Here is a 12,248-nt window from a genome sequence, read left to right as displayed (position 1 = left end):
CCTGGGCAGGATCCCAGCTCTTGGGGGGCCCCAGTGTGGGATGGTGCAGTCGGGGGCACAGGCAGACTTGTGTCTTATTAGTGGAGTTTGCGATGGTTATGGGGTGACGAGGACAATCATTTCTCCCAACTTTTTATTTTGAAAAAATCTACAGAAACTTTGGGATACTACTGCAGTGAACACCCGGATACCCCTCATCTAGATCCACCAGCTGTGAGCGTTTTTGCCACGTTTGTGTCCTCTCCCTTCATAATATATATGTGAGCTATTGCACAAGAAGCTGCAGACCTGACTCTTTACTTCTAAGTACTTCTGTGCGCATCTCCAAAGAATAAGGACGTTCTTCTATACAACCTCAGGACTGTCATTACCACTCCTAAGAAAATCAGCAGCGAGTCCTCAACAGCATCTTGTAGCCAATCTGTCCATGATTCGGTTTCCCAGTTGTCCCAGTAATACCCTTTACAGCTGTTTCTTCCCTCCCAATCTAGATTTTGATCTAGGATTGCATGTGGTGTTTAGTTGCCTTGTTTTTCTCTCTCCTTTTTTAAAACTGTGGTAAGTATATATGATGGCAGCTAGGTGGTGCAGATGGTTAAGCACTGGACTATAAGCCATAAGGTTGGCAGTTTGAACCTATCCAGAGGCACCTCAGAAGAAAGGCCTGGCAACCTGCTTCTATAAGGTCACAGCCTTGAAGATCCTATGGAGCAGTTTTTTTTTTTTTTTACTTTAAAACATTCACATTCAAAAAAAATTTTTTTATTGTGCATTAGGTGAAAGTTTACGGAGCAAATGAGTCTCCCATTCGATAGTTTGTAAAGTGTTCTCTGACAGTGGTTTCACTCCCACAATGTGCCAGCATTCTCTCCATTTCTTCCTAAATTCCCCATTTCCTTTCATCCTGAATTGCTACTCCTCCCTGATATCACACCTTTGCTTTTGGGCAAATGTTGACCTTTTGATCTCGTATAATTGATTGTTCTAAGGAGCATGTTCCTCTAGGGTGTTACTGTGTATTTTATGGGATTGTCCACGGTTTGGCCGAAGGGTGGTTTCTGGGAATGGCTTCGATTCCAGTTCAGAAGGGTATCTTAGAGCCATAGTCTCAAGGGTTCCTCCAGTCTCTGTCAGACCAGTAAGTCTGGTTTTTTTGTGTGAATTTGATTTTTTGTTCTGCAATTTTTTCCCTGCTCTGTCTGAGACCCTCTGCTGTGATCCCAGTCAGAGCAGTCGGTAGTAGTAACCGGGCACCATCTAGTTCTTCTGGTTTGGGTAGGCTGGGTTCATGTGATCTATTAGTCCTTTGGACTAATTACTCCCTTGGGTCTTTGGTTTATTTAATTCTCCTTTGCTCTTGACAATAAGAGATCAATAGTTGTATTTTAGATGGCTGCTCGCAAGCTTTTAAGACCTTAGATGCAACCCACCAAAGTAAGATGCAGAAGTTTGTTTTTATAAACTATGTTGTGCCAATTGATGTAGATGTCCTCCGAGCCTATGGTCCTTTGCCTTTGAGCCTAGAAACTTTGTCCTGTGAAATGTTTGGTTATATCTAAGAAGTTGCCCTGACTGTGGCCCTTGGCTCTACTGTCTATATAAGCTGCATCTAGTTATGTATGTAGAAATAGGCACCACCAAACCTGTATCTGCAGGTGGGTGTGTTCCCTTACACCTTCCCACACCTCTTGGCATATCTATCTGCCTATGTATTCTTTCATAAATTAGTGCCGTTGGAGCAGTTTTACTCTGCACACGTGGAGTCAACTCAAGGGCAACTAACAACAACAACAAATATGTATGTAACAGAACACTTAACGTTTCAACGTTCCTCACATAATGACATTAACTTTTTCATTGTTTTGTTCAACCATCACCATTAACTGTTCATAGATTTTCCCGTCACCCTTCACAGAAGCTCAATATCCCCTAAGCAACGAGTCCCCCTTTTCCCCTCCCTCCTGCCCACCCCTGGTACCCATAATAAACTTTGACTTCCATATTTTTTCCGTACACTTGCCTAATCTAGATACTTCATGTAAGTGGGATCATACAATATTTGTCCTTTTAAGTCTGACTTTTTTCCATTTAGCGTAATGTTTTCAAGGTTCATCCATGTTGTAACATGTGTCTGGACTTCCTTTCTCCTTATGGCCGAATAATACATACTTCATTGTATGTATGTACCACATTTTGTTTATTCATTTATCTCTTGATGGACATTTAGGCTGTTTGTACTTTTTGGCTATTGTGAATAGTGCTGCAGTGAACATAGGTGTACACGGTTGCCTTGTTTCTTTACTCCCTTCTTTCTAGAACAGTCCCCTGGCTTGTTTTGTCTTTCATGGCACTGACTTTTTGAGTGTCTGGCCAGTTGTCTTGTAGAATATCCTGCATTCTGGATTTGTCTGATTGTGTCCTCATGATTAGACTCAGGTTAAATATTTTTGGCAGGAGAACTCCATGTCCTTCCAACTGCATCCATTTGGGGACATATGATGGGAGTTGTTTTGTGATTGAGGATGCCAGGTTTGATCAAGGGCAAGCATTTTTTTTTTTATTAACTTTTATTGAGCTTCAAGTGAACGTTTACAAATCAAGTCAGACTGTCACATATAAGTTTATATACACCTTACTCCGTACTCCCACTTGCTCTCCCCCTAATGAGTCAGCCCTTCCAGTCTCTCCTTTCGTGACAATTTTGCCAGCTTCCCACTCTCTCTATCCTCCCATCCCCCCTCCAGACAGGAGATGCCAACACAGTCTCAAGTGTCCACCTGATATAAATAGCTCACTCTTCATCAGCATATCTCTCCTACCCACTGTCCAGTCCCTTTCATGTCTGATGAGTTGTCTTCGGGAATGGTTCCTGTCCTGGGCCAACAGAAGGTTTGGGGACCATGACCGCCAGGATTCCTCTAGTCTCAGTCAGACCATTAAGTATGGTCTTTTTGTGATAATTTGGGGTCTGCATCCCACTGATCTCCTGCTCCCTCAGGGGTTCTCTATTGTGCTCCCTGTCAGGGCAGTCATTGATTGTGGCCGGGCACCAACTAGTTCTTCTGGTCTCAGGATGATGTAGGTCTCTGGTTCATGTGGCCCTTTCTGTCTCTTGGGCTCTTAGTTATCGTGTGACCTTGGTGTTCTTCATTCTCCTTTGCTCCAGGTGGGTTGAGACCAACTGATGCATCTTAGATGGCTGCTTGTTGGCATTTAAGACCTCAGATGCCACATTTCAAAGTGGGATGCAGAATGTTTTCATAATAGAATTATTTTGCCAATTGACTTATAAGTCCCCTTAAACCATGGTCCCAAAACCCCCGCCCTTGCTCCGCTGACCTTTGAAGCATTCATTTTATCCTGGAAGGTTCTTTGCTTTTGGTCCAGTCCAGTTGAGCTGACCTTCCATGTATTGAGTATTGTCCTTCCCTTCACCTAAAGCAGTTCTTATCTACTAATTAATCAGTAAAAAACCCTCTCCCAGCCTCCCTCCCTCCCCCACTCGTAACCAGAAAAGTATGTGTTCTTCTCTGTTTATACTCTTTCTCAAGATCTTATAATGGTGGTCTTATACAATATTTGTCCTTTTGAAGGGCAAGCATTTTTTATTTTAATAGTTATATTTCTTACTGTGTATTAGGAAAAATACAATGAGTGCATGTCACTGGTAATTTGGGGGCTATTATTGCTTAGACAGAAGGTAGATGAGGCAAGTAAGTAAAAACAAAGGTCAAAGGTTTTTTAAAGAAACATCCTGAGTGACTCATAGGTGGCACGGGAATGGCTGAGCTTCTGGAAACCCAGACGGAATGTTAAGAACGTAGGCTCTGGCTTGGGGCGGACCTGGGCTGAGGTCCTACTATGCCTCTTTTTGGCAGTGACCTCTGGTGCATCACTTAGGTTGTCTCCCCCAGCCTCAGCTTCCTCACCTGTTACAGCCAGGCTCACAGGACTCACCTCAAGGTTAGGGTGGTAGCTGGTATAGTAGGAGGCTGCCTGACCCTGCCTAGAGCTCCTGGCTGGTGGAGAGGCTGGGAGCAGGGGCCAGGCCCCCAGAGAGTTGCCCTCCAAGGCCCTCTGAGGCGCCAGGCTGTGAAGCAGTTAAGAGCTGCCGGCCTTAGCACAGTGCCAGGGGATACCTGAAGGCCTCAACTGTTTCCTAAAGGTTAACTAGCTGCTTAAAGCAGCTGGTAGGGCTTGTTTCCTCTACCCCTGGGGCTTTGCTGCCTACAGATCACCCAGCCTTCTGTGTGGGGGCCAGTTTTAAGGTGTGAGGTGGAAGGGCAGTCAACCATGTGCCCTCCCTACTTCCCATGGCTGCTGCATTCTGAGGACTTGGCCTGGGGACAGGGGAGGATAGAGGCAGAGAGAATCTGGGGAAGGCTGCTTGGGGCCTGCGAGGAAGGGTCTCAAGGAATCCTTCTTTGGCCCTGTGAAGCCAAAGGCCACCTAAGGCCAGCAATAGACCTGCCACCCAAGGCCCTGCCACTCAGCTCCTGCTGTTTGTGTCACATGATGTTGCCCCTTGCCAAGGTCACACAAGGTCGTATAGCCTCATTAGCAGCTTTGGAGTGGATGGGAGTGGGATGGGAGAGGGTACTTAATTGGCATCCATCCTGGGCTCTGGAGGCACAGTCCTGACCCTGCCCTTTCTGGGCAAGTAAGCAGACCTGTCAGAACCTCAGCCTCCTCACTGGGAGATCACACTTACTTGTGGGATTCTTGTGAAGATGAGCAGCAGTAAATGCGTTAATCATTACAACAAGCCCATCTTACAGATGAGGAAACTGAGGCTCAGAGAGAGGGAAATAATTTGCCCAAGGACACACAGCTAGTAAGCTATGGAGCTGAATTTGAACCCAGGTAGTCTAGTCTGGCTCCAGGGTACATGCCCTTAAGCTTCCAGCTGTGCTCTGAGGGGCCTCCTGTGTCTTCAGGTTCAGGCTTTCAGCATTGGCCCCTTGAGCCCTGGGTGTGGGTGGCAGAGCCAGGCCAACCCAGCCTGGGTTAGACCAGGGACACTTTCCCTCTCCACCCCCATGCCTGTCCCTCAGCTACCCCATGTGCTTTGCTGAACTTTCTCTTGGAAAATTGTGTTCTTTTATACCTGGCCATCCAGGTAACTGGCATCTCTGACCCTTGATTTTTATCAGTGGCCTCTTGTGGACAAGTCTCTTCCTCAGTCTCTGACTTGGGCTTGTGGGAAGGAGAGTGCTACTGGTCGAGGATTCCAGGCTGTGGGTGGAGGAGGCTGGAGCCACAGACCTGAATTCAAAGCCCCAACCCCCCATTTACTGGTCACTCTGTGCCTCAGTTTCCCCATTTGGAGTTAGGGCAGAGTAATGCTGTTTTCTATCAGGGCTATTCTTTGGGTAGCTGAGCCAAAGCACAGAGGCCCACCCTGGGCACAGATCTGGGCATGCAGTGGGCACCCAGTATTTGGCAGTTATTAAAAGCTTGCTTTCAGCGGTTTTTGAAAAGCAGCCTCCCCAAGTCTGCTTAGGCACAAACAACTCAAGACACCCCCTTGGACCTCCCTTCCCATTTCCCTCGGAAGGATTCCAGTTCCCTTACTTACCTGACCTCAGGCCAACACCCGCTTTGCTGTTTGTTCCTTCCTTTGCTTTTTTGTGAGTTCATTCATTTGTTCATTCATTCATTCTGCAGACCTATATAGAGCACATTCAAGTGCCAGGACCCCTGCTGGGATTCAAGAGCTGTCACATGTGCTGGGATTGAATTCCCAGCACAACTCTGGGTGGCAGGTGCTATTACTATTATCCCCACTTTGCAGATGAGGAAACTGAGGCACAGAGAGCTTGAGGAGCTTCACCGAGGCTCTGCTCCCAAGGCAGGGTATGTGTATGGCCTTGGAAGTGGTTTGACGTTCTTGTTCAGTGATTTTAGATGGGACATTGGTTTGGTTCCAGCTTGAACCAGTTCAGTACTTTTCAGAAAAAAAATTTTTTCTTTTTGGTTTGTCTCATGGTTCGGTAAAGAATGACTATTTGGGCTTGGCTCAAAGTTCAGCTACTTAATAGGGCTTGTTCCAGTTTTTGGGTCATGGCTCAGTTCATGCCTTTCCAGTGAAAGAACCCAAGGCTGACCACTGAGAGATGCTGGAGGGATGGCCAAGGAGGGGAGGGTGCTGAAGTGCTGCTGGGGCTGGGCTGGCCCCCCCTACATCCGGGGGGTGGGCAGCACCTTCTCTGACCATCCTGTCTCCAGGGATTGAGAGATGGGAAAGAATATGTCTTAAATGTTGGCCTGGGAGTGACAACCCTACCTTCCCACCCCACGACCCCAGGGAGAAGGGACCCCTGAATGTGGGAGGGTTCTAGGCAGGTCTGATGGCAGCAGCAGCAGCAGTGGGTGTTGGGAGGGATGAGGGTAGTGTTTGTCCCCTACTGGGCTAGCCAGACACAGAACCCCTGACCAGCACTGTTCACCAGGGGAGCTTTTTCTTGTTCAGAGCTGACTGGCACCCCCCACCTGGTAGGCAGGCCATGGGGCGAGGAGAGCAGGGAAGGGGGCTCCCCAGTGAAGGCCTGCCTATCCCCTGTGGCACCTCCTGGAGCTAAAAGGCTATTTTTCTTTTTTCTCTTGCAGTTACCGAGAAGGAAGTCCAGCAGTGGTGAGTAGCTGCTTTTTTCCAAACGACAGGGGGCCTGGGAGTATGGGCTTTGCACTGATGAGGACCACAGTCTGCCCAGGACAGGAGCACATGGGGGGGCCCTTGAGAGTGGCTCATCCACAAAGCAGCTCAGGCAGCCCCCAGATCCCTTTGTTCCTGTGGGGCTGATACAGTTTTAATGGACTTGGGGTCAGGGATGGTGTTGGGTTGTTGGTGATTTTTCACCTTGTGTGGCATCTGTAATGACCACCAGGCCCTGAAGGGTTGATTCCAGGCCCTGCTCACCAAAGGGAAGGATTCATGAGAAACAAGTCAAGAGACTGGGTTCTAGGCCTGGCTTTGTCATTAACTTACCGTATCGCCTTGAGAAGTCTCTTTCCCTCTCTGGGGCTTAATCACCTCTCCTATAAAATGCTTGATTAGACTGGATCAAGGATTTCAAATAGGTTTCCTCTTGGATGCCATCTCTAATCTGAAATAACTGCCTGGAGTGATGTCTTAAGGATCCTGAGGCTAGATATCATGGAACAGTGGAAAATATTGCAGTGAGTGATTAGTGAGGTCTGTAATGGATTAGTGATGCCTGCCCTGGGCCTAGGGGAGGAGAGTGGCATATTGTATGTCATTGTGGAATGTGGAGCACAGTGGAGGCTCACACTGTAAGATGAACTGAGCTGGGGGAAGGGGGAAAGTTGGGAGGCAAGGATAGAGCTTGGAGACCTTCTAGTAAAATTTAGTGGTTTAGAAAAAGACTTTGGGGTTCTGGCTTTGCCTGTTCCTATCCAAGTGACCTCATGCAAGTGACTTAACCCCTCTCAGCCTCAGTTTCCCTGTGTGTACAACAGGAATGATGAGCAAAGGGCATAGCTCAGTGCCCAGGAGATGGCAGTCGTTGCTGCTGTTCTTATGTCCAGTCTTCACTGGGGAACTGAGCCATCACACAGCCAGGCCATAGTGGGGCCATGGTTAGAACCCAAGCTACAAGTCTCCTGGGCTAGTGCCTCTCTGCTGGGGGGCTGGGACAAGCCTGGGCTCCCCACCCTGTGGTAGACAGGCCCTAGGGGCCACCCTTGCACCTCCATGCCCCAGAGTGCATGTTGCAGAGAGAACAGAGCTGTGACTGCCTGCCCAGCACTGCTGACCCCTTGCTGGATACCCAGGCCAAGTGGGCAGGGCTTGGCTGGTGAGTGGCTGCATCCTGGCAAGGGGAGCAGAAGGTGGAGGGAGCAGCAGCCCATCGTCTGGCATCCCAGGCCTGGCTGTGTGGGCCTGACCTGCTGCTGACCTCATTTCCCACTTTTTCACTTTTCTCAAGTGGGCATTCCAGAAATATTCCTGTTTCTAGGCCTTTGTCACTCAGCTCTCCCTTCCTGGAGTGCCCCATCCTTCCTTCCTGGGCCGTTGTCTGCATGGCTCTCCCTCACCCCTCCTTTCTGGGCCACCTGAGCCCTCCCCCACTCCACAGCAGCCTTCTCTGTGAAGTCTTCTGGATCCCCATCTGTATGCGCTTTCCTTCCTTCCTTCCCACAGGGCAGTCAGAGGACACTTTTTCTTCTAATGAAAACCCTTGTCTACACTGTCATAGCTATGATTGCCTGATATTTCATTAGGAGTCCCTGGATGGCACAAATGGTTAAACACTAGGACTAAAGGTGGGTGGTTTGAACCCATCCACAGGCTCCTAGGAAGACAGGCCTGGTGATCTGCTTCTGAAAGGCCACAGCCTTGAAAACCCTATGGAGCAGTCACGCTCCATGCATGTGGGGCTGCCATGAGTCGGAATCAACTTGAGGGCAGCTAACAACAACGTCTCCATCTGTATTTCTATTTATATCAACAGAGAGAGAGGTTGATTTTAAAGAACTAGCTCAGAGTGCCAGGCTCTGCTTCCACTCTCCCTGGCCCTTGAGGTCCAGCCTGCAACCCTGGCATGGTTCCAATGTCCAGCTCAGTCTGGCACCTGCTGACTCCTCCAGCCTCACAGCTGTCTCCCTTACCCTTTGCGTACCACCTACGGCCAGCCCGAACCACTGTTTTTTCCTTCAACTCATCTCACTCTCTGGGCTTCCTGAACTTTGCCCAGGCTGTTCCCTCTGCTTGGAATACTCTGCCTCCCCTTTGCCTGACTAACACCTCATCCTTCAGGCCTCCCTCCCAGAAGCCTCCTTTAACCTCACAGACTAGTGCTTCACCCATCACGCCATGTGACACCTTGGGTTGCAGTTAAACGTTTATGTCCCTCTCTGCCTCCCTGCTGTCCTTTGCCTTGTTTGTCACTATGTCCCCAGGGCCTGCCATAATGGCTACTCAGCATCCAATAGGCACCACCCTAGGTGCTTCAAGTACACACCACCGTTGACTCCTGCGAGCTCCATGGTTTATCATCCCCAAGTGGAAGATGAAGAAACTCCGGCTTAGAGAAGGTTCCAGGTCTGTGGCTGGGAGGCAGTAGGGTTGGGGTTGAGAGACTCCAGAACCTAAGCTCTCGCTCTGGTGGGTCAATATTTGAATAAGGAATGAGTGAACACACAGCATGGAAGGTCCTGGTGCCACCTACAAGCCCAGCATCTCCTGAGGAGGGTCAGAGCAGGGGAGGTCAGTGGCTAGAATTGCTGAGTAGGCATCGAGGGACAGATGAGAAGCTGGCATCCCCACCCCTGTGCCCTGGCCACTGCTATGGTTGCTCACGCGGCGGCACCTCCTCTAGGGGACTCTGAGGACTGGGTCTGGGGAGGGGACACCAGGAGCTGTGCTTACCTGGGCCTGATCCAGGCAGGGAAGAGGGCGAGGCTTGCCCTGGAGAGATGGCCCAGACACTTCCTGGGCACTGTTGTGTGCTAGGCACACTCTCAAACATGCCTCATTTGTTTCATCCTCAGTGAAGGTCCCATCATGCCCATTTCACAGTCAACAACACTGAGCCTCAGAGGATGTAGGACCTGCCCAAGCTCCTGGGGGGACCCATGGCAGGGTAGGTGGGCTTCAAGCCACAGGCCTTTGAGCCATTCCAAGCCCCCTTGGCTGTCCCATGCCTGGTTCCACAGACCTCCAGGGACATGTCCCTGCCTTAGTCTTAGAGAGGCTGGTGGTGAAGTGGCCCAGGTTGTCAGGAGCACAGTCTAGGTAACAGTGTATAGCAGTCTAGGTAACAGTGATGTGAGGTTTGGGGCTCCCAGCCAGGCATCCCACGGCATCATCTGGACTCCTCCCACTCTGGGCTGCTGGTGGAGTTGTCTGTATTTGACACGGACGGAAGCCAATGCTTAGAGAGGCTGAGCCAGTGTCGGGGTCTGCAGCCAGCCTGGGGCCCTGCTGCCACCCCAGATCCCCTACTCTTGACCATCTTGGTCCCCGCTCACTTAGTGGAATGTCAGGAAGGCCACTGGGGGCTGATTAAGAAACCGCAGGCATTTCTGGGCCTTTACAGGTGATATTTGTGAAAATCATAATCATGGAAAATGAAGCCGACGTAATGCTGAGCGGAAACAGCGGGGCACAAATAGTACGTCCAACATGACTGCGTGATGGAAAAAGTGCAGAGGGAAAAACAAAGATGGGAAGGAGACAGGCCCCGGGCTGGTAGTGGCTGTGTGGGGGTGTGGGGAGTCATAGATTATGAGTACTTTTTTCTCTTACATTTTCTATTTTCTAAATGTTCAGTAATGGTTGTATTACTTTTATAATAACCAAATAACCCAGCAGTAATGTAACAAAAACAGTGGGTAGAAGTAGGAGGAATTTTGCAGCTGCCTTAACAGGGCTAGCTATCAATCCCAGACCATCCTACACAGACACGGGTAGGGAGGCAAGGCTCTTATTAATAACCTCATCCTACCAACCACTGGGTATCTGTGGGCCAGGCACTGTACTAACATTTAAAACAGGGCCATGAGGTAAGTTTTAGGGGTAGCCTCATTTTATAGATGAAGAAACTAAGGCTCAGAGGGGTAGAGACACCTTCCCAGGTCACACAGCTCTGTGTGTGTGTGTGTGTGTGTGTGTGTGTGTGTGGTCTGGGTCCAGCTCCCTCTGCCTCCCCAGGCTGTGGGGCCCCAGGCCTGCTGGCTCTTTCTCTGGGAAGCCTCACAGAAGGGGAGGCAGCGATCGGGGCAGAGGAGAAGAGGAGGTATCCTCATCCACGTGCTTGGGTCCCTCCTCCAGACTGTCTGAAGTCAGGTCTCCAGGGAGCTCTGGGAAGGGAATGCGACGAGAAGGGAGTTTTTTGAAAAGATAATGTCAGAACAGTTCGCCAAGGCTGCTGCTACACAGTCCCAGCTGCGATTGACTGACTGCAGCTTGGGTTTTGCTTTATTATTGATCCGTCTATTTATTTCCCACCTGTCACACTGCAGAAAGCAGCTACTTCAATATTTATCCCTTGGCATGGAGGGATTCGAGGCTTTCCTTCAAGCAGGGTTCCAGAGAGTAAGGTTTTTGTGGGAACTGAAAGCCAGTGAGTTCCGGAAAGTTCTAGCAAGCTGGAGCCTTTTGGAAACTGGGGCCCTGACAGCATTTGGGCCTGCTCAAGGCCTTCAGAGAATTAGAGGTGAAATTGAAACTGGACCCATGAGTCGTAGAGAGTGTTCGTTCATCCATCTGTCCATCGGTCCATCTGTCCATTCAGCAAACCTTACTGCACACTTACTATATGCTGGTCGCTGGGCACAGCAGAGACTGGGGAAGACGATGTGCTTGGAGTCTTCTGGTGACACAGGTGTTTGCCCAGATTGGCGCTGCAGGGGGATGACAGAGGGGGTGGGAGGCGTGGGGAGAGGAAGCTCTGTGTCAAGTCAGGGAGTGTTTTGCAAGTGGCATTCAGCCTTCCGTATTTTTATGAAGTCATGGATTCTTTCTTCCCCTCCCTTTTAAAGAAGTTTAAGAATGCAGTGTTGAATTCAGGTTTTTTCTTCTTCATTTCCACCCTGTCTTCAGGAGCTGGTTTCCAAACACAGCCACTGTATCAAAACCTGCTGCTTCACGTGGCTGGAAATCCTGTGTGCGGTATTCATGGGCGAGCCTGTTTCTGAGATCGGTTCCATAGCTTGTTATCTGATCCTCAGAGGGGTTTCTGATACCTAAAGGGTTAAGAACCCTGTTCTTGATCAAAGGTGTGTGATGTACAGCCTCTGTTTGAATGCTGACTTACTGGGTGGGGAGTAGCATCAAGGAGGTCTTGGCACTTCCCTGAAAGGCCCTGCCCACATATCAGGAAGTCAGGTATTAGCAAGGACTTCTTGGGGGCAGAGCTGCTGGGACCCACTTCTTGGGAAAGCTGGCAGAATGGGACAGCCCAGAGGGTGACTGAGTGTGGCGCCTCAACTCTGGTATGTAGTAGTGGGGTCCTCAGTCTAGAGCTTGGCACGTGGCAAGTCCTTAGCACAGCTTTTGTCCGTAACTTCCCAAGGCAAGTGCTGTATTGGTTCCCACTTCATAGATAAGGAAACTGAGGCTCAGGAAGGGAAAGTCACCAGCTCAGGGTCACGCAGATTAGCTGTGGAGCCAGGATCAAACCTGGATCTGATTTGGAAGCCATCTTTTTTAGGTCTTTAAACTTTTAACAAATTAAACTCCTTTTTCATATTGCAAAATATATGCATGTATAATACAACCAGTG

The 12,248-nt window shown here is 49.5% G+C and overlaps 1 protein-coding gene across 1 annotated transcript in view; it reads left to right on the top strand.

The window, feature by feature from the left end:
* Positions 1-12,248, top strand: part of NCS1 (neuronal calcium sensor 1) — a 55,591-nt gene that overhangs the window by 25,772 nt on the left and 17,571 nt on the right. Inside the window, exon 2 of the mRNA XM_003407582.3 lies at positions 6,610-6,634. Within this exon, the coding sequence (XP_003407630.1) occupies positions 6,610-6,634 (25 nt within the window). The remainder of the gene's footprint in view (positions 1-6,609; positions 6,635-12,248) is intronic.

Source organism: Loxodonta africana, chromosome 9 (assembly GCF_030014295.1).
Source record: "Loxodonta africana isolate mLoxAfr1 chromosome 9, mLoxAfr1.hap2, whole genome shotgun sequence".
Classification (NCBI taxonomy): Eukaryota; Metazoa; Chordata; class Mammalia; order Proboscidea; family Elephantidae; genus Loxodonta; species Loxodonta africana.
Note: the sequence above shows the minus strand (reverse complement) of the source record. Positions and strands in the feature narration are given on the sequence as shown.